The 23,848-nt window shown below is 40.9% G+C and overlaps 1 protein-coding gene across 2 annotated transcripts in view; it reads left to right on the forward strand.

The window, feature by feature from the left end:
* The window catches only part of SYNPR (synaptoporin), a 343,208-nt gene that overhangs the window by 292,826 nt on the left and 26,534 nt on the right, over positions 1 to 23,848 (forward strand). For both annotated transcript variants that reach the window (XM_082265409.1, XM_082265410.1), the window contains one exon: positions 1,065 to 1,263. In XM_082265409.1, coding sequence (XP_082121535.1) covers positions 1,065 to 1,263 — 199 coding nt within the window. The remainder of the gene's footprint in view (positions 1 to 1,064; positions 1,264 to 23,848) is intronic.

The raw sequence follows: 23,848 nt of genomic DNA on the forward strand, positions 1-23,848 counted from the left end.
TACATGTGGCAATATATATTTTTACATGAACATATATGTGGGGTATATACATTATAGTATCAAAAATATTGGGACGCCTGCCTTTACACACACATGAACTTTAATGTTATCCCAGTTTTAGTCCGTAGGGTTCAATATTGAGTTGGCCCACCATTTGCAGCTATAACAGCTTCAACTCTTCTGCTAAGGCTGTCCACAAGGTTTAGGAGTGTGTCTATGGGAATGTTTGACCATGCTTCCAGAAGCGCATTTTTGGGACCAGACATTGATGTTGGACCAGAAGGCCTGGTTCGCAATCTCCATTCTACTTCATCCCAAAGGTGTTCTATTGGGTTAGGTCAGGACTCTGTGCAGGCCAGTCAAGTTCCTCTACCCCAAACTCGCTCATCCATGTCTTTATGGACCTTGATTTGTGCTCTGGTGCACAGTCATGTTGGAACAGGAAGGGGCCACTCCCAAACTGCTCCCACAATGTTGTCCAAAATGCCTTTGGATGGTGATGCCTTAAGAGTTCCCTTCACTGGAACTAAAGGGCCAAGCCCAACCCCTGAAAAACCACCCCACACCATAATCCCCCCTCCACAAATCATTTGGACCAGTGCACAAAGCAAGGTCCATAAAGACATGGATGAGGGAGTTTCGGGTGGAAGAACTTGACTGGTCCTGACCTCACCTAGATAGAACACCTTTGGGATGAATTTCAGTGGAGACTGCGAGCCAGGCTTTCTCGTCCAACATCAGTGCTTGACCTCACAAATGCGCTTCTGGAAGAATGGTCAAACATTCCAATAGACACACTCCTAAACCTTGTGGACAGTCTTCCCAGAAGGGTTGAAACTGTTATAGCTGCAAAGGGTGGGCCAACGCAATATTGAACCCTACGGACTAAGACTGGGATGCCATTAAAGTTCATGTGCGTTTAAAGGTAGGTGTCCCAATACTTTTGGAAACATAGTGTATATGTGATAAGATTTTAAAGTCCACACAAAAAAAAAAAAAGCTGTACATTTTAACGAGACCAATTGGTTTATCTTTACATCTTATATTTTGTGTGTTTATTCTAGGTTGTATCAGGTGAATTTTGATGCACCCACATGCGAGGGAAAACGAAGAGAAAATCTCTCGCTGAGAGGAGACTTTTCATCTTCTGCTGAGTTCTTTGTCACAATTGCTGTGTTTGCCTTCCTCTACTCTCTGGCCGCCACAGTAGTCTACATCTTCTTCCAGAACAAGTATCGGGAGAACAACAGGGGGCCCCTAATTGTAAGTCTTGCAGTCACTTTATTGGTTATTAACACTGTATAATGTGCGTGCAAATGCCACTCTATTGTTCCCAAAATAGTAACACAATGCCATGCAACTCTGTATACAGCAGTGTTCCAAAACCTCAATGTAAACTCTACTCATGCTTTAAAAAAAAAAAGCATATAATTGCTACACTATCCTTATTGTCATTTAATGTTATTAAAATTACATTTCCATGTCAGTCTTCCCACAGCTGTAACTTACAACTGCCAAAAAAATTCAGATTTTTGTTCTGTTGAAACCATGACAGTAATAGTGGAATTCTGTGCAAAATTTCTGTACAGAGTGTTCAGAGAATTCTCATTTACTACTTTTCTAATTGGCTCCTTACTTTCCACAAAAGTGTGCACAGAGCTTGTGGTTAAATTTCAGGCATCCCCTGCACTGTTCCAAGGCTTGCTGTAAAATACAGCGAGGGAAAAAAGTATTTGATCCCCTGCTGATTTTGTACATTTGCCCGCTGACAAAGAAATGATCAGTCTATAATTTTAATGGGAGGTTTATTTTAACGGTAAGAGGCAGAATAACAACAAAAATATTCAGAAAAACGCATTTCAAAAAAGGTATAAATTGATTTACATTTTAATGAGTGAAATAAATATTTGATCCCCTATCATACAGCAAGATTTCTGGCTCCCAGGTGTCATTTATACAGGTAATTAGCTGAGATTAGAGCTCTCTCTTAGAGGGAGTGCCCCTAATCTCGGCTTGTTACCTGCATAAAAGACATCTGTCTACATAAGCAGTCAATCGGATTCCAATCTCTTCACCATGGCCAAGACCAAACGCTGTCCAAGGATGTCAGGGACAAGATTGTAGACCTACACAAGGCTGGAATGGGCTACAAGTTTATCGCCAAGCAGCTTGGTGAGAGGGTGACAACAGTTGGTGCAATTATTCGCAAATGGAAAAAATACAAAATAACCTTCAATCTCCCTCGGTCTGGGGATCCATGCAAGATCTCACCTCATGGAGTTTCAATGATCCTGAGAATGGTGAGGAATCAGCCCAAAACTACATGGGAGAATCTTGTTAATGATCTCAAGGCAGCTGGGGACCATAGTTACCAAGAAAACAATTAGTAACACACTATGCCGTGAAGGACTGAAAACTTGCAGCACCCGCAAGATAGGTCCCCATGATAGAGAAAGCACATATACAGGCCCATCTGAAGTTTGCTAATAAACATCTGAATGATTCAGAGGAGAACTGGGTGAAAGTGTTGTGGTCAGATGAGACCAAAATCGAGCTCCTTGGCATCTAATCAACTCACCGTGTTTGGAGGAGGAGGAATGCTGCCTATGACCTCAAGAAAACCATCCCCACCATCAAATATGGAAGCGGAAACATTATGCTTTGGGGGTGGTTTTCTGCTAAGGGGACAGGACAACTTCACCGCATCAAAGGGACGATGGACGGGGCCATGTACCATCAAATCTTGAGGGAGAACCTCCTTCCCTCAGCCAGGGCATTAAAATGGGTCATGGATGGGTATTCAAGAATGAGAATGACCCAAAACACATGGCAAAGGCAACAAAGGAGTTGGCCAAGAAGATGCACATTAAGGTCCTGGAGTTGCCTAATCCTATAGAAAGTGTGTGGAGAAGCTGAAGGTTCAGGTTACCAAACGTCAGCCTCGAAACCTTAATGACTTGGAGAGGATCTGCAAAGAGGAAGGGGACAAAATCCCTTCTGAGATGTGTGCAAACCTGGTGGCCAACTACAAGAAACGTCAGACCTCTGTGATTGCCAACAAGGGTTTTGCCTGCAAGTACTAAGTCATATCCCTATATATATATAGTAGCGCAAACTTGTCAAGAAGCAAGTGCCAAAAAAATACTGTGCCCACTGCACAAAAGTCCGAAATGCAATAGATGTCACATAGGCAGCAGGAAAAAGTTCAGAAATGACTCAAACAGTCCATAATCCTTCACTCTATCTCCTGGGATGATAATGTACGAAGACGTGTTTCTCAAAAGGATCACCACCACCACCGTGCTCCAAGGGGGGAGGAGAATTGCCCACTCACCAGATGCTGTGGCCCAACCCACTTTCGTGTTTGAGCATTCAGGCTTATAATGATGGTCACTGGTCCAGAGTATCCACAACAGGAAACACACCAGCGCAGTCAAAAAAAGCTCAGCAGCATATGGGGAGGAGAGAACATAATCCCAATAGCGTGATACCGTTTAAAAGGGTTTTATTAAATAAAATAAAACATAAGGTAACACACTCACATGTCTTGTATGTCATCAAACGCAAAAAAACAGTCACGAATAGGGGAGGGATGCCCTTCGGGAGATGATGTCCAGGCTCCACGCCGTGGACGCCGCGCCTTCTGGGTAATCCGAACTCCTCTTACACAGCCTGGTTACACCGCCTGGTCACGCCCCGACGCGTTTCGTGATTTCCACTACTTCCCCGGGAGCGTGACCACGGCGGCTTGGCGGTAACCTTAAATACCCATGCCCATCAACCCACAGGGCGGGGCCAGGGTTGACATCATCGGCCATTGGTGGTTGCTCAGGTGTGTCGACCAATCACAGACTAGATTTACAGGATCACTTCCTCTCAATTCACTAATCTCTATGGTACATTACCCTATAACCCGGAAGTAGGGTGGTGCCGAGGTTCACACCATCGGTTATAACCGATGGTGTGAACCTCGGCACCACCCTACTTCCGGGTTATAGGGTAATGTACCATAGAGATTAGTGAATTGAGAGGAAGTGATCCTATAAATCTAGTCTGTGATTGGTCGACACACCTGAGCAACCACCAATGGCCGATGATGTCAACCCTGGCCCCGCCCTGTGGGTTGATGGGCATGGGTATTTAAGGTTACCGCCAAGCCGCCGTGGTCACGCTCCCGGGGAAGAAGTGGAAATCACGAAACGCGTCGGGGCGTGACCAGGCGGTGTAACCAGGCTGTGTAAGAGGAGTTCGGATTACCCAGAAGGCGCGGCGTCCACGGCGTGGAGCCTGGACATCATCTCCCGAAGGGCATCCCTCCCCTATTCGTGACTGTTTTTTTGCATTTGATGACATACAAGACATGTGAGTGTGTTACCTTATGTTTTATTTTATTTAATAAAACCCTTTTAAACGGTATCACGCTATTGGGATTATGTTCTCTCCTCCCCATATGCTGCTGAGCTTTTTTTGACTGCGCTGGTGTGATTCCTGTTGTGGATACTCTGGACCAGTGACCATCATTATAAGCCTGAATGCTCAAACACGAAAGTGGGTTGGGCCACAGCATCTGGTGAGTGGGCAATTCTCCTCCCCCTTGGAGCACGGTGGTGGTGGTGATCCTTTTGAGAAACACGTCTTCGTACATTATCATCCCAGGAGATAGAGTGAAGGATTATGGACTGTTTGAGTCATTTCTGAACTTTTTCCTGCTGCCTATGTGACATCTATTGCATTTCGGACTTTTGTGCAGTGGGCACAGTATTTTTTTGGCACTTGCTTCTTGACAAGTTTGCGCTACTATATATATATAGGGATATTGCTGAGTATCTATCTATTATATATCTTTCTCCATATGTTTTAGTTAAGTAGCTGCATAGCCAATTTATTTATTGGTGAGTGGTCCTCATTTGAAGCGCTTGGGATAGCTTATACCTTTATTTGGTTTTCGTTGGGCATTTAAGCTGTCATATTATAAGTACTAAGTCATGTTTTGCGAACGGGTAAAATACTTACTTTACTAATTAAAATGCAAATCAATTTATAACTTTTTTTTAAAATGCATTTTTCTGGATTTTTTTGTTGTTATTTTGTCTCTCACTATATAAATAAACCAACCATTAGAAATTAAAGACTGATCATTTCTTCGTCAATGGGCAAACGTACAAAATCAGCAGGGGACCAAATACTTTTTTCACCAGGCAGTGGTCATCTTGTAGGTGTGTTTTGGGTCATTGTCATGTTGGAATATTGCCCTGCGACCCAGTCTCCAAAAGGCAGGGGATCATGCTCTGCTTCAGTATGTCACAGTACATATTGGCCTTCATGGTTCCCTCAATGAACTGTAGCTCCCCAGTGCCGGCAGCACTCATGCAGCCCTAGACCATGACACTCCCACCACGATGCTTGACTTTAGGCAAGACACATTTGCCTTTGTACTTTTCATCTGGTTTCTGCCACACACATTTGACACCATCTGAACAAAATAAGTTTATCTTGGTGTCATCAGACCACCGGACATTGTTCCAGTAATCCATGTCCTTAGTCTGCTTGTCTTCAGCAATCTTTTTGAGGGTTTTCTTGTGCATCATCTTTCGAAGAGACTTCCTTCTGGGATGAGAGCCATGCAGACCAATTAGATGCAGTGTGCGGCGTGTGGTCTGAGCACTGACAAATTGACCCCCCCACCCCTTCAACCTCTGCAGCAATGATGGCAGCACTCATACGTCTAGTTCCCAAAGACAACCTCTGGATATGACGCTGAGCATGTGCACTTAACTTCTTTGGTCGACCATGGCGAGGCCTGTTCTGAATGAAAGCTCCGTTTCAGGGTCTTGGAAATCCTCTTATAGTCTAGCCATCTTTATGTAGAGCAACAATTCTTTTTTTCAAATCCCCAGAGAGTTCTTTGCCATGAGGTGCCATGTTGAACTTCTAGTAACCAATGTGATAGAGTGAGAGCGATAACACCAAATTTAACACACCTGCTTCCCATTCACACCTGAGACCTTGTAACACTAACGAGTCACATGACATCGGGAAGGTAAAATGGATAATTGGGCCCAATTTGGACATTTTCACGTAGGGGTGTACTCACTTTTGTTGCCAGCGGTTTAGGCATTAATAGCTGTGTGTTGAGTTATGTTGAGGGGGACAGCAAATTTACACTGTTATACAAGCTGTACACTCACTACTTCATATTGTAGCAAAGTGTAATTTCTTCAATGTTGCCACATAATAAAATATTTATAAAAATGTGAGGGGTGTACTCACTTTTGTGAGCTACTATGGTATTTGGGTACTTCTAACTCCTTTTTTTCCATACCTGCAGCCATACCTTCTTCAAAAAGTCACAATAGGGGACATTTATCAGTTTGTGTCAGGACAACTCTGATCATTGGAGGAGAGTACACTGAGTTCCCAGTATAGCAAGAGAATTGACCATGGTGTGCTCTCCTGCTTAGTGTGGTCCATTTTTAATAAGAAAGCAAGGGGATTGGCAGGAACACCAGGGATTTCACTTAAAGGAAGCAATACAAACAAATACTTTCTCATACAAGTACATGGTACAGCAGGCACATATCAGGAATATTAGGTGTTGGGGTAACAAACGCTTTAATTCAAGTCATGTCATAAGCATCCTGTCCCCTTTGTGTACATGCAGCTGCAGGCTGCAGCTGATTGGCTTACTTATTCCCAGGTTCCAGGTTTGGCAAGCCCAAGAAGTTTATCTCTAAACATAATTAAAGTTTTTTCACTGCTAAAAGGTATGGAAAAGCTGAGAGTCTAGACTGCTCTGCTTGGGCTGCCCACTCACCAACATTTAAAACCGTTACAACATTTTGCCTAGAAGAGCTTGAAAACTGGAACCTCTCTCTAATATATATGATTAGCAAGACATAAACTATATGGACAGAGGTTTGTGGATAACTGACCATAATACTCATATGAACTTGTTGCACATCCCATTCCAAAACCATAGGCATTAATATGGAGTTGCTTTATGGAGCATTATGGAGCTGGTGTTGTGTACAGGGGTACAGTCATGCTGGAACAGAAAACGCCCGCAGCCCAGTTGTCTAAAATGTATTTGTATGACAAAGAGCTAATTGTACCCTTTACTGGAAACCTCATTTTGAGGGGTGCCAAAAAAAGGACAGGATAAACCTAGAGAGAAATGCCCTAGGATTTACAAGCTGTCTGTTTATAGGGAATGATAGTCCCCCAAGGCAAACCCCACTCACTTGTCTATATGCAACTATGGTTTTGTACCACTACAGCACAGTGCTTAAGTAATTAACACTCTTGATTTTCAGCACTAGAACACTCAGTTTGAATCCCAACCAGGACACCATGTGCATTGAGTTTGCATGTTCTCCCTGTGCTTGCGCTGGTTTCTTCTGAATACTTCTGTTTCCTCCCACACTCCAAAGACATGCTGGTAGGTTAATCCATAGCAAATAAGTTCGGCAACTCAGTGTACTCTTCTTATTATACTTTATATGAGTAAGGTTGTAATAGCCTAAACGCATTAGCATTCTGTACATTAAATGTAGCCAATAAAGTCTAATAAGAATACAGTAAACCCCCCTCCATTGCGGGGGTTACGTTCCGGACCCAGCCGCGAAAAGTGAAAATCCGCGAAATAGAAAAACCCTATTAAAATGCATTGTAGGCATGTTTTTTTACTGTCACTGTACGTGTAAAAGCATTTTAAGGTCTTTAAACACACTTTTAAAACAATAGAAACTCATTTAAACACATAAAAGATAGAGAGAGACACAGCAAGAGCTATGGAAAACACAAAAATATTTCATTGTTAATGATTTATATAGTAAAATAACATTACAAAAAAAAACGCAATATACCGGGACCGCAAAAACTGAACCGCGATGGAGCGGGGGCTTACTGTACACTGAATTGCTGACTTTATTTGCCATTGGCTGAATAGGGGGCTGAACATGCTAGCCTGATATAGAAAAGGTAGGGTGGTGGCGCAGCCTAATTTTGAAAAGTGCCAGATATAAAGTGCAACAAGATGGTGTCCAAAACTCAGTATGCAAAGGTGATTACCTTATAAAGTGATACGTGCATGTAAATATTAATAAATAATGTGATACAATATAAATTAAAAATGCCAAATACGAAAACTGTAATGAATATAAATGTATCATAAATTCTATATATACTTAATCGTGCATATCAAAAAGTGCATATCAAAAAGTGCTCTTAGTGCATATATAATCCCCCAACTGTACCACACACTGTGGTATGGAGGTAACAAAAAAGTGCCCAGATGGTAACAGGAGGTAACACATGCAGTGACCAGATGCAGGGTATAAAGTTCCAAAGTAGATAATAGGTGATGGTAGGTGACCACACTCTAGTGATAGCTATAGGGAGTGACCCCGTGGTGGACAGTGAGGTGTTGGGTGATCTTTCTGGCAAAACTCACCAGAAACACCCACCCCGCATAGGGGTATATCGTGGGTGTGTATATAAATCCGGGCGACCAGAGACTCCTGATGTCTCCACCTACTCCCGAATGGAGTGTCCTGGGAATGGTCTCAAAGGTCCTATGTGGAAGGGTCCCTTGGGGTGATGGTCGGGATCTATTGGGTTCCTATCTGTAGGTAGTGGTCCGGGATGTCCTCGGGATGTCACTCGTATTTATATACCAGGGAATAATAGACAAGGCACATAGTGTGATACCGTAAGGGAAATTTAATGTAGCAAAGGTAGAGCCTGAGCACCAATGTTCATCATTTGAACCACAGATTGACCAGTTGAGCTGGGGTATGATCTTTTTCTATATGCTGGTAGGTTGGTTCCTATCTGAACTGGCCCCAGTATATGTGAGATAGGGACTATACATTGTAAGCTCATTGAGGGCAGGTACTGGTGTGAATGTATATTATGTAAAGCCCTGTATAAACTGTTGGTGCAATATAAATACCTGTAATAAAGAAATAATTAGAACAAAGCAGAGGGAGCCTGTCAATGATCTGAATAATGGCTAGTGTGAAGGTGCACTTTGCTTACAAGGCAGTCCAGGGCAGTCTGAGGCTGAAGTATGGTTTCCATCATTTTGTTCAGTTACTGTAAACCTTAAGAAGCATGGGAGGGTTGATGACACAACCATACAGAAATAGTCCTACAATGCCATCTTCTCCTCTTTTGTTGAGACAACCAGATTAGAGCCACCAGCAGAGAGTGGAAATGTCATTATGTCTCAAGCTTGCCTGTGCGATGATCACTTAATATTTGATGTTTCATCAAGTTCAATGCACAGAGCACTTCTCCAAACAGTCGGTGACAAGGATCATGGACAGGATTAAAAGGTTTGGACAGGAGGAGCCTTTGGGCAACACAGAAAGCAAGTTTCCAAGGAAACAGGCAGCTTAAGAAGCATTTTGGAAAAATATCCTCATCAGAAGTAACCTTTTCAAACGTACCTCTTCCTGCGCTCTATCTTTAATCATAGAACACAACAGAAAGGAGATGATAGAAGTCATTTTCTAAGAAAGGCCAATTAAATGAGACACAAAGTAGATGTGTGGAAGTTAAAGTGTTCTGTTTGTCCAACCAAAACTTTTTCTTTATGTTGGGTGGAGTGGAAAAGGATAAGAACCCCTATTGGGTTATTAATGCTATCTTGGCAGAAACAATTTCGGAGGACACAACTCTAAAGAGTACTTTAGGGGAGTATTCTCCAATGGTATAAATACATCAAATATATAAAGCATTTTTCATTGGTCACATACAGTATATCCTAGTGGACAACTTTCATTTAACTATTAGCAGGGCTTTTTTTCAGCGTGAACGCGGGGGAACACAGTTCCGGCACCTCCAGTCTGAATGTATGCAATGGCAAAGGGGTGCTGGGGCCAGTGGGGTGAGCTGAATGGCCTATTGATGCTGGCTACTGGGGGATTTATTATTGCTGGGGGTGAATCTATTGTTGCTGGAGGGCATTTTGTTGTGGGTGGGGGGGTCTATTGTTGCAGTGGAGGATTAATTTTTGCTTGGGGGAACTACTGTTGCTGGGGGCCTATTGTTGTTGGGATGGTCTATTGTTTCAGGGGAGGATTTATTGTTGCTGTGGGTCAATTGTTTCAGGGGAGGATTTATTGTTGCTGGGGGTCAATTGTTTCAGGGGAGGATTTATTGTTGCTGGGAGGCTATTGTTGTTGGGGGTCTATTGTAGCTGTTTGCAGGGGATCTATTTTACTGTTTTTTCTATTGTTGCAGGGGAAGATTTATTGTTGCTGGGGAGATCTATTGTTGGGGGGGGGGGTCTATTTTTGCTGGTTCCAGGGGATCCTATTTACTGCTTTTCTAGTTATCATTAACAAATTCTATACAAATTACCAGAACCACAACATGATACTTGATTCTGTATTCTCTAAAAGGGGGGGGGGGGTACTGGGAGGTGGGTAGAGGGTGAAAAGGACAGCGCTTGGAGGTGGGTGGGGGGTGGAGACAAGGGGTAACTCAGAAGAGGGGAGTACCTGCACCTATTCTCAGAGAAAAAAAGCACTGACTATTAGAATGAGGTTGAAGTCAATTAGGATATAGTACATCACTGATGCCTGCAATATAGTTTTCAATGTCCTATCTTAGCTGAAGAGGAAACTGTTGTGTAATTGAAATATTATTTTAAAATTTACCTAAAAGGTCATTTTTATTGGACTTTCTTGCTTGTGCTAAATTTTATAAAGTTTTTTGTATGATTTTTTTTTTTTTTTTTTTGATGTTCAAATGTGTACATTTTCTAACTAGTGGCTTCCTATGAGGTTGATTTACTAAAACTGGAGAGTGCAAAATCTAGTGCATCTGTGCATGGTAGCCAATCAGCTTCTAACTTCACCTGGTTAAATTTAGCTTGTAAGCTGGTTGAGTTCTGTGCATAGATGCACCTGATTTTGCACTCCAGTTTTAGTAAATCAACCCTTAGTTGTCCAGCAAATTAAATTTTCATTCATGTGGAATGATGGGCTAAATGAAATACTGTACCAAGGAAATGGAAAATATAGGCTGTTCACTTTGCAAAATAAAATTTCACTTTGCAAGGGAATTTACACTTAGCTTGGTGAATGAGATCAAGCTCTGCTGACCTTAGTCATCTAAACCTGTGCAAGCAAAAATCTTTTTTTTTTTTTTTTTTTAATGTTTCTTTGCATATGATTGAGTATGCTTTGCAAAGTGAATCTTCCACATATTCACTAAGCTAAATGAAAATTCCCTTGCAAATTGAAAATTCACTTTGCTAAGTGAACAGCTTAAAATCCTTTAGTAAAGCAACCCCAATATTTTAAATCTCTCTAAATCGATTTGTAGCTCCTCCCTTGAGGACAACTTGCCATCAGCACAGGAAGAGGGCTGATATTACCCCAGGGTGAATCCATGGCTGCAGTGAAGATAGACAAAACAAAGAAGGGTGCCAATCACTTAAGTCCTTTTTCTCAGTTATATTGCTCCGACTCTCAGGTAGAAAGGGTTAGGTATAGGTCTCCAGTAGAAACAGGGTGCCAGACTCCAAATTGTACCCTTCTCAACCAGGAAGGGCAGCTTCGGCTATACCCCAAACATTTATGACTACCCATCATGTACCATTGGCCATGAACCTCCTAGTGGTTTCAGAGAGGAAATAAATGCTCAATAGAGTAAAGTTGTCACCGTTCCCAAACCCCCCGTAACAGCAGCAAGCCTCAACCTAGGAAATAACCAAGTGATAAAAACCACAAATTGGCCTAGGCAATATACTACCCAGCAAAGCTAAATAACTAGACACCTTTGGCTACAGATTGATAGACATGTATAAAGAGAATGGAAGAGAAAGTTATAATCGCTATTTTTCAGGAAGCACAGCCTTCTCATGGAATTAAATATATAGCTGCCCTACAGGGAACAAAAACATTTTGCAGCTATTGTCTTTTTTGCTTTTCTCTTTTTTTAATTCCTAATTCATTTTCCATTATTGTAAAGGCATCAAGATGAACCTAATGCCTTCCCAGGAGGAGAAAGTCTCCATCCTGTGGCTGACAAAGATGGCAATAATGGGAAGAGCTTAAGAAATACAAAAATCCCATACATTATTTTGCCCATCCACATATTATTAAATAGATAATGGTTATGGCGCACTTGTATAGAATCGGTTGATGCTCATAAGCCTTTGTGTATAGAGTTCAACAGGAAAAGCATAAATTCTCAAATGGAAAATCCAGGGTGAAGTATTGCTGATCTCCAAATACTCTGTGCAGCACCTCTATGAGACTGAAGGATCTCTAGGAGTACTAATCATCCATCCATATTTAGGTTGTATGTAGGGATGATCGTACGGTTCGGGTCGACCATCGGTTCGACCCGAACATTGACTGTTCGAAATCCGTCCGAATTCCGAACTTTTTGTGGAAAAAGTTCGGAATTCGGCAACCAGAACCGACCAAAATGTAATGGGACAGGAACTGGGCTTTAAAAGCCAGTGATTGGACCAGAAACATTAGTAAAAGCCAATTGAGGGGGCAGGAGGATGCTAGGAATGTGATTGGAGTGACTAGGGAATCCAGAGGCCAATCAGTAGTGAATACACCCCCCAGTATATAACATAGCCCCGCCAAATCTCTAGCACTGTAATACAGGGCTGTGGAAGAGAGTGGAAGCAGTTCTGTTACTCCTGCTGCAAAAGTGTCATTTAGCAATTATTAGTGTAAGGAAAGGGATATCTAGTGTAGTTAGGGTACTGTATACCACTATAGTTAGATTCAAAAATCTAGTTTCTGTAGGGAAAGTGTTAGGTGTCAGGGTGACCGTAGTGTAGTGTAGGGTGAACTGACTATGACTGCTATGGCAGGGTGACCAAACTCTTCCATTTCAGGGTGATCGCCATAGAAAAAAGATTGTTTGTCTTAGAATTGCAGTAGAGCAGGGATAGGGCCCCGCTACTTTCACACCTGGCCGTTTTTGTTTCAGGCGTTTATTAGGCTTTTTTGTGGATGTCTTTGGAGGCAGGCATGACATCTGAACTTCTGTGTAGGGGTATATATACACACACAGATATATGTATATATATACCCATACACACATATAGGTGTGAAAGTAGCGGAACCCTATGCCTGCGCTAATGAAATTATTTGCAGGGATGGGGTTCCGCTCCTATCACACCTATATGTGTGTATGTGTATATATACATATAAGTGTGTGTGTATATATACCCCTATACAGAAGTTCAGATGTCATGCCTGCCTCCAAAGACGCCCAAAAATTGCACAATAAACGCCTGAAACAAAAACGTCCAGGTGTGTTGTTGCAGGCGTTTATTGGGCATTTTTTGGACGTCTTTGGAGGCAGGCATAACATCTGAACTTCTGTATAGGGGTATATATACACACACATATGTGTATATATGAACATACACACATATAGGTGTGATAGGAGCGGAGCCACATCCCTGCTCTAATAAAAATTCTAAGAAAAATTATCTTTTTTTCTGGTTCTGGACATGCTACAGAGCTGAAACTTCACAGGTACACTTTTTAGACCCCCCAGACACTAAATCCAAAGAAATCCTATTTTTTTTTTTTCAATAATTGGCTCTCTATCAAAAACGACAATTTTTAAGAACTTTTTTTTGTGTGATTAATAGTATTACTGTTGTTGCTACTTATGTCTCAAATCAGGAGACTTTGACTTACTTCCTTGCTATCTGGTGGTGTCAGAGGCTCGGTTCACACCAATGGGGTTTTTTTATTGCTTTTTGCAGAAACGCACTACTGTCCATTTAACATGGTTTCCTATGGGACACATTCACATCTATGCTTTTTTCAGCCGCTGCATTTTTGGAAAGGGTCAGGGTCTTTTTTAGTTCAATAGACTTTTAGCCTTTTTTGGTTCAATAGACTTCAATGGAGAAGCTGCAGAAAAGCATGTAGTGTGCTTTTGCTGTGATTTTGCTGCGATTTCTGTTTTGCGGTTTTTTAATCCACCGAACAACAAATTGGCCAAAAAAGTCTAAAAAAAATGCAAAACGCATTAAAAAAAACGTGCAAAAATGCGTCAAACACACAAAATGCACCACAAAAAGCACTGCAGAATTGGATCAAAAGAAAACTGTATACGGTAGGTGTCAACCAAGCCTAGGGGAGCTTTTGAACCTCTGTCTAGATTTTCTTGTTATCTGTGTCGCCATAAGGGTGATTTTCCCTCAGTTCCTTTTTGGCATAACAGGAAGTGAAGAGAAATTGATTCTTTAAAGACATCAGCAGCAATAAAAAAAAAGCCAAAAGAGGTTCGAACCCTTCTGTACATATCTAAAGCGTAAAACTTTTGACTGGAGTTTTAAAACATTAGTTTGGGTGGTAACTATACTTTTCTTCAGGACCAAAGTTTCTGCTTTGTTTGTTGTTGAAATGGCTTTCTGCAGTGTGACATCCATGCATGCAATACATCTTATTGCGTAAACTGTAATTATCTCTCCCTATTATCTAGTAACATGCAAGCAAAATGTCCCTATACAAGCAAAAAACGGTGCTAAGGATGTATTAAATGTTCAAAGGGAAGTTCTATTTTAGCATTTTGAAGCAAAGCCTTTAATTACCAGTGAGAAGTCCTGGAATAACTGTGGTTTGTCTTTAGCATTGCACTCTGTTGTCTGTTACTTGCAGACAGAGTTGCTAACTGCAATCATAATTCTTATGCTGCAGATGTTATAGCATTTTATTAATGGGCTATCATGTGTCATTGCAGGATACTGCTTTGTAGTCACAATGTATCATTCCCATTTCGTACTGAAATTTCACCTGTGCCATGGAGGAAAATTGCAGTGTAAGAGTGAGGGGGTATTGCAATTAAAGTATATGTAAACCCCCCACCTTGTAAAACAACACATTCAGTTTAAAATAGGATTTAATGGCAAACATTTGTGTGTGTGTGTGTGTGTGTGTATTTTATGTGATAGACCAACACACAGTGTCACATAATTGTGAAGTGGAAGGAAATGATAAATAAGGATGATCGAACTTTTGAAAAGTTCGGTTCGACCAGAACACCCGAATTTTCCAAAAGTTCGGTTCGGATTTCAGAACCCCATTGAAATCAATGGGACCCGAACTTCGGTAATCAAAAAACACCATTTTTAAGCCCTAAAACCCAATAAATGCCCCTAAAAAGTGCCTAGGGTTCTGGGTCATGCCCCATTAACTATTAATCACACAAAAAAAGTTCTTAAAAATTGTAATTTTTGATAAAAAAAGCCAATTATTGAAAAAATTAAAAAAAAAAAAGAGATTTGGATTTAGTATCTGGGGGGTCTAAAAGGTGTGCATGTGAAGTTTCAGCTCTGTAGCATGTCCAGAACCATGAAAAAAAAATATATAATTTTTCAGTAGAACAGGGATGTGGGTCGGGGACCCTCCTTTAACTTTAACACCTATATGATATTTTTTTTTCTGGTTCTGGACTTGCTACAGAGCTGAAACTTCACAGGTACACCTTTTAGACCCCCAGACACAAAATCACACAAAAAAAAGTTCTTAAAAATTGTAATTTTTGATAAAAAAAGCCAATTATTGAAAAATTAAAAAAAAAAAAGAGATTTTTTGATTTTTACTTTGGAATTAGTATCTGGGGGGTCTAAAAAGTGTACATGTGAAGTTTCAGCTCTGTAGCATGTCCAGAACCATGAAAAAAAAGATCGTTTGTATTAGAAAACTTTCAGCACAGGAGGTTGGCTCCGCTGCTGTAACACCTTGCCGGTTTAATAGAAGGCATTTTTTTGGGTTCTTTGCAGTCAGGAAAAACATCTGAGCTTGTGTATAGTGGTACTGTGCACAAGTTCTGATGTTTTGCCTGCCTCCAAAAACCCCCAAAAAATGCCAGCAAAAACACACCTGGGCATTTTTTTTTTTGACGCTAGCGTCATTTTTGGGGGTTCTTTTGAGGCAGGCAAAACATCTGAACTTGTGTATAGTGGTATATATACACACATACATATATTTATATACACACCTAGACATATATAGCAGCGAAGCCAACCCCCTGTCAGAAAGTTTTCTAATACAAAAATCTTTTTTTTATGGTTCTGGACATGCTACAGAGCTGAAACTTCACATGTACACCTTTTAGACGACCCAGATCTGAAATCCAAAGTAAAAATCAAAAAAATCTCTTTTTTTTTTTTTTTTTCAATAATTGGCTTTTTTATCAAAAATGACAATTTTTAAGAACTTTTTTTGTGTGATTTTGTGTCTGGGGGGTCTAAAAGGTGTACCTGTGAAGTTTCAGCTCTGTAGCATGTCCAGAACCAGAAAAAAAAAGGATTGTATGTATTAGAAAACTTTCAGCTCAGGGGGTTAGCTTCTCTCCACACCTTGCCGGTTTCAAAGCAGGCATTTTTTGTGGGTTCTTTGCAGTCAGGAAAAACATCTGAACTTGTGTATAGTGGTACTGTGCACAAGTTCTGATGTTTTGCCTGCCTCCAAAAACCCCCAAAAAATGCCAGCAAAAACACACCTGGGCATTTTTTTTTTTTTGACGCTAGCGTCATTTTTGGGGGTTCTTTTGAGGCAGGCAAAACATCTGAACTTGTGTATAGTGGTATATATACACACATACATATATTTATATACACACCTAGACATATATAGCAGCGAAGCCAACCCCCTGTCAGAAAGTTTTCTAATACAAAAATCTTTTTTTTATGGTTCTGGACATGCTACAGAGCTGAAACTTCACATGTACACTTTTTAGACGACCCAGATCTGAAATCCAAAGTAAAAATCAAAAAATCTCTTTTTTTTTTTTTTCAATAATTGGCTTTTTTATCAAAAATGACAATTTTTAAGAACTTTTTTGTGTGATTTTGTGTCTGGGGGGTCTAAAAGGTGTACCTGTGAAGTTTCAGCTCTGTAGCATATCCAGAACCAGAAAAAAAAAGGATTGTATGTATTAGAAAACTTTCAGCTCAGGGGGTTAGCTTCTCTCCACACCTTGCCGGTTTCAAAGCAGGCATTTTTTGTGGGTTCTTTGTAGTCAGGAAAAACATCTGAACTTGTGTATAGTGGTACTGTGCACAAGTTCTGATGTTTTGCCTGCCTCCAAAAACCCCCAAAAAATGCCAGCAAAAACACACCTGGGCATTTTTTTTTTTTTTGACGCTAGCGTTTTTTTGGAATTTTTTGGGGTTCTTTTGAGGCAGGCAAAACATCTGAACTTGTGTATAGTGGTGTATATACACACATCCATATATTTATATACACACCTAGACATATATAGGTGTGATAGTAGCAGAAATATATGCTTGCGCTAATGAAATCATTTACAGTAATATATTACTGCTACTATCACACCTATATATGTCTAGGTGTGTATATAAATATATGGATGTGTGTATATACACCACTATACACAAGTTCAGATGTTTTGCCTGCCTCCAAAACCCCCCAAAAAATGCCAGCAAAAACACACCTGGGGATTTTTTTTTTTTTTTTTGACGCTAGCGTTTTTTTGGCATTTTTTTGGGTTCTTTTGAGGCAGGCAAAACATCTGAACATGTGTATAGGGGGTATATATACACATATATGTCTGAATATATACCCCTAGACATATATAGGTGTGATAGTAGCAGAAATATATTACTGTAAATTATTTCATTAGCGCAAGCATTTATTTCTGCTACTATCACACCTATATATGTCTAGGGGTATATATTCAGACATATATGTCTATATATACCCCCTATACACATGTTCAGATGTCATGTCTGACATCAAACATGTCCTCAAAAAAGCACTGGCAGTGGCAGCCCCTGCAGCATAAAAAATGCTTGGCTGGTGAGAAGCCATATGGGTGTGCCGAAGCTATTCAGAGAAATGATCATTTCTCTATAGCGGTCACCCTGCTATGGAAGGGTTTTGTCACCCTGCCATAGCAGTCACTGCCAGTTAACACTACACTACACTACGGTCCCCTTACACTTAACACTTTCCTTACAGAAACTCAATTTTTTAAGCTAACTTAAGTGTAAAGGAGCACTCTAACTACACTAGATATCCCTTTCCTCACACTAAAAATAGCTAAATGACACTTTTAAAGTAAAATGAACAGAACTGCTTCCACTCTCTTCCATGTCCAGTATAACAATGCTAGGAATATGGCGGGGGCGATCTTATATACTGGGGGGCGTATTCACTAATGATTGGTCTAGGGACCCCCTAGTCACTCCAATCACATTCCTAGCATTCTCCTGCCCCCTCAATTGGCTTTTGCTAATGGTTCTGGTCCAATCACGGGCTTTTAAAGCCCATTTCCTGAAGCATTGCATTTTGGGCGGTTCTGGTTGCCGAATTCCGAACTTTTTGGGCAAAAAGTTCTAAATTCGGCCGAACCTCGAACACCCAATGTTCGGGCCGAACCGATGGTCGACCCGAACCGTTCGATCATCCCTAATGATAAATAGTTTTAAACCTTTTTTTACAAATAAATATGTGAAAAGTGTGTACATTAGAGGCCTCCCCTCAGACCACTGTCCAGAGAACTGTGTGCATTAAAAGCCTCCTCAGACTGTGTGCAATGCATTACAGGCCTCCTCCTTAGACTGTCCATGTCCAGAGCTCTGTGTGCAATGCATTACAGGCCTCCTCTGACCACCATCCAGAGCACTGTGCAGCATTACAGACCTCTCAGACCACCGTCCCATAGCACTGTGTCTTACAGGCCTCTCAGATCACCATCCAGAGCACTGTGTGCATTAAAAGCCTCCTCAGACTGTCCAGAACTCTGTGTGTGATGCATTACAGGCCTCCTCCTCAAACTGTCCAAGTCCAGAGCACTGTGTGCTATGCATTACAGGCCTCCTCCTCAGACTGTCCATGTTCAGAGCACTGTATGCAATGCATTTCAGTCCTCCTCTGACTACTGTCCAGAGCACTTTGCATTACAGATTGAGCATATCTAGAGCACAGTATGCAATGCATTACAGCCCTCCTCTGACCACTGTTCAGAGCAATTTGCATTACAGGCCTCCCCTTAGACCACCATCCAGAGCACTGTGCAGCATTACAGGCCTCTCAGACCACCGTCCTAGAGCACTGTACAGCATTACAGGCCTCCTAAGACCACCGTCCAGAGCACCGTGTGCATTACAAGCCTCCTCAGACTGCCCAGAGCACTGTGCAGCATTACAGGCCTCCTCAGACCACCATCCAGACCACTGTGTGAATTACTGACCTCTGACCATCCAGAGTGCCTAAATCTGTATCTGTGAGTTTGTTCAAACCTTAATATCATAAATAATAAAATGGTATGAGAATTTTTTACTCCAGGAGTATATAATGCGTTTGGAAATTCTAGAGAAATGCTGAAATAATGCATTACAATTTAACTAAACTCATTCAATTTTAGTCGACTAAAATGATTTTATTTTACTAAAATGTACTGGAGATTTTAGTCGACTAAATACCACTAAAACTAAAACAATTGCAGATGGCTAAAATGGGGCTAAAACTAAAATGGCATTTTAGTCAAAAGACTATGACTAAAACTAAATCCAAATTTGATGCCAAAATTACCACTTACGACAACTAACTCTGAATTATCCTGCTACATCACTGACTACAAGCACCCGCGTTGAGACATATTACACAGGTATTGCCCACCGTTGTCACTAAGAACAATGATGTGTAGTAGGGATCGACCGATTATCGGCAACACCGATATATCAGGGACCGATATGCACTTTCCCCGATATATCGGAATCAGTCCCTGAGGTTACCGATATTGCTTATATTTAGGGAAAGTGCATGTACCGGAGTGATGCCTGCAGCTAGAGGCATCATCACCCCAGGACCGGTGTCCATAGCCGATGGTTGACTGACTTGTAATGACAACCGATGTGTCTGAGAAGCCGCTCGGCTGTCATTAGAAGGAGCGGGAGAGGACGTCCCCCCCTCCCGCCGCCTAAATGTGGCTTGCCCGGGTCTCCCGTCCCACCGGGAGACCCGGGCATCCTACCTCCACCGCCACCAAAGAGAAGACCCGATCAAAGCTGCATTTGTCTCTGATCGGGTCTCCGTATAAAAAACCCGGAAGTGATGTCATGACATCACTACCGGGTACTCGGCGCCGAGTTAAAAAAACTGACAGCATTCAAAACAGCCAAACTTGGCATTTTGAATGCTTTTTAGCGCCGAGGAGGGGTTTGGGGTCTTTTAGACCCTCAGATCCCTCCACAAGGAGCACCTTTGTAAAAAAAAATATATATATATATATATTTTTTTTTTTACATGTCCGAAAATATCGGCCGATATTGGCCAATACCGATATCCGATGACCAAAATATCGGTATCGGTGTCAGCATTAAAAAAACAATATCGATCAATCACTAATGTTTAGTCAAAACTGAAGCAAGTGCTTCCAAACAGGAAGTAAAGGACATCAGCAGTACCTAGATGCAAAAAAGGATATAAAAAGTTATTTAGCAATCTAAATGTCATCTAGTTAGGGTCTAGATTTGCTTCAGTAAAAATAGACCAAGCCAACAAAAATTCCACATCTTTAAAATTCAGTTGACATTTTCCTTCGTTATTTCATAGTTGGGAAACATCTACATTAAAAGATGGAATGCCAAAAAGAAAAAAAACAATGCGGACTAAGAATACACAATACTATTTACTCTGAAGGCTGTTGTTTTGCACCAGAGCCCACGCGGCAAAAAGGTTATGCTGAAATAATCAGTGGAGTATCTTTAAGTATTAAGCTTTATTTCATATCTTATCTCGGTCCCAGCAGAGCTGCAGTACAGAATTCATTAATTCATTAATGGCAGCTTCACGCTGTACTCCAAAGAGTCCGATTTCATTCTGATGTCAGAGGATTGGAATAAGCCCAGCACCGTAATTAAAGTCCTCTGTCAGTGGTGTGAACAACAGCGAATGCTTGCACACATGAATAAATATTTAATTTGTTTTATCAGGTTAAGGGACTGATAGGGAAGTGGAGGAGCAAAACATCTATGCTAATAATGGGAGAAGAAGAATACAAGAACTAAAGTGATACCTTTATTGGATAATTGAACAGGCTTATGTTCCATGCTTTCAAGTGGAGGAGGAAGCGTCAGGCTTTGGATGCTCCCATCAGTATATTCGGTTCTATGACTTAATTTTAAATCTAATTTATAAAAAAATACTCTCTGCAAATAGGAGATATTCCGTCATTTCCCCATTCAAATGTGACTGGCTGGATCAGGCAACAATTTCCTTGTGTCTGTGGGTAGACACATAGGTCTATTAACCACTTCTGGACCAGACGGATTTTCCCCCTTAATGACCAGGCCATTTTTTTTCGGCACTGCGTTATTTTAACGGAAAATTGCACAGTCGTGCCACACTGTACCAAAATAAAATTGATGTCCTTTTTTTTCCAACAAATCAAGCTTTCTTTTGGTAGTATTTCATCACCTGTGCGATTTTTATTTTTTGCTCTATAAACAAAAAAATAGCAACATTTCTGAAAAAAAAAAAACAATATTTTCACATTCTGCTATATAACATTCCCAAAAAAAATAATTTTTAAATCAAAATTGTTTATCCTTTTAGGCCAATTTGTATTCTTCTACATATTTTTGGTAAAAAAAAATCGCAATAAGCATATTTTAATTGGTTTGCGCAAATGTTATCGCATCTACAAACTAGGAAATAGATTTATGTAGTTTTTATTTATTTATTTATTTTTTACTAGTAATGGCGGAGATCTACGATTTTTAGCGGGACTGCAACATTGCGGCAGACAGATCGGTCCCCCTAACTGATATTTTTGACACTTTTGGGGTGATCAGTGACATTACTACAGTAATCAGTGCTAAAAATATCCGCTGTTACTGTAATAATGCATTGGCAGGGAAGGGGTTAACCTAGGGGTGATCAAAGGGATAAGTGTGAGCCTAGGGGAGTGTTTTCTAACTGTAGGGGGGATTGGCTTGTGAAATGATCATAGAGACCTGTGTTCCTATATAGAAGGATCACAGGAGCTCTGTGATCATTTCAGAGAGAAGAACGGTCAGCTGTGTTTACAACAGCTGACCGTCTTTCTCTCTCAGCGGGGAGCGATCACGGGTCCCCGGCTGCAATCGCAGCTGCCGGTCCCATGGATGGGCATCCCCACTGCCTAGTGGTGGTCGGTCACGCACTCGCGCACTCGCCCCCCCAGCACCAGGAGCGTGACCAACGTAGGGCTACATCGGTTCGCGCAGGAGAGGCAACCTGCTACAGTAAATGTGCGGAGGGCGGTCTTAAAGCAGTTAAATAACAACCGTGGTGGTATTAAAGCAGAACTAAACCCATGGATTTAACAGTTTCAGTAAATAGTTACATTTCCAGCACATGCCGGGAATGTAAAGGCTTGTACACACTATAAGAAAACCGGGTGAACATTTTCGTCTGAGGAACTTTCATATGATTTTCGTATAGTGTGTACAAAACTTTCTACTGCCAATTCCGACCTTCTAAATGAAAATTTCCGAAGGCACAAGCTCCAAAATTTTTCTCGTACGGGAACAGAATGAACAATTTTTGTTTAAAGTGTACCATTTTTGTACAATTTTCATACGTGAAAATTGAAAGGCCGCGCATGATCAGAAACCATAAACAGAAACAATAAACAACAACAAAAATAAAGCCTTTGTTGTATGAGAATTTTCGTACAAATTTTCCTTCATCAGTCACCTGATTTTCTGTGAAACAACGAGGAAAATCGGATGATCGTTCGCTCTATTTTCTTATAGTGTGTACCCCACTTAACTGTCACATTGGTTGTGCTCTCAACCAAACTGTTAAACCATCAAACAGATGGTGGCAGTTGAAGTTGAAACAGAGGTCAAGATGGCATCTTCCTTAGCTAAAAATATAGGAGGTTTAGTTCCGCTTTAAATCAATCATTTTTATTCTTGCAGTGATGAAAGTGGAGATCTTGCTTACTGACAGCCCCTGTTATCATGTGGGGTGGATAGCAAGGGGAGAGGTAGCTGATAACATTTAAACAGATGGAGCAGCCCCACAAATTAATTAAATGAGTCATGTGGGGTTGCTTCAAGAGGAGAAAACAGGAAGTGAACAGTTTCCCAAAAGGTACCTGGTGGAGCATGCACACCAAGAGTGGCAACGCAGCAACATTTCCACTGACTATAAAGAAGTCCATGGATCACTTGGTATTCACAAAAAAAGAAGAGATGCCTGATGAAAAGCTTCTAAAGAAATTTTCCCCTGTTGGTGGGACTTTAAAGGCACTCGGAATACGTGTACACAGTGTTTAAAATTTTATAAATTTTATTAACAAATTACAAAATAACATAAAAGATGGTAAGTTCGATAAGATACATCACATTTAGCAGGTAATGAATAACCACACCATTCCAGGGTAATGACCCAACTAGTTTCGGAGTTTTCGCTGTAGATACTCCTTCTTCAGGGGGAGACCCTGGGTATTGGTATTCACTGCAGTGATGATTGATACTATAAACTTGCCATCAAAGTATTAGAACCAAGTGGTCACCATGCTCAACCGGATTGGCAAGCGGTTGGGCGGAAAACTTTCTTATATAATCACTTTGAACAGCTGGTAAATTGATCAATTAAAAATATTTTGCTAACTTGGAGTATAGTTATAAAGATGTGTCAGATCTGCAAGAAAGCAAACAATTTATGACTCGTGACTGTATGGGCCAAGAAGAAATACTCTCCGCAAATAGGAAAGAATACCCAGAGATATTCAGTCATTCCCAATTCAAATGTGATTGGCTGGATCAGGCAACAATTTCCTTGTGTCTATGAGTAATTTAAAGTGCACCTTGCAACAAAATGCA

Source organism: Pelophylax lessonae (genome assembly GCF_965119305.1).
Source record: "Pelophylax lessonae genome assembly, chromosome: 8".
Taxonomy (NCBI): Eukaryota; Metazoa; Chordata; class Amphibia; order Anura; family Ranidae; genus Pelophylax; species Pelophylax lessonae.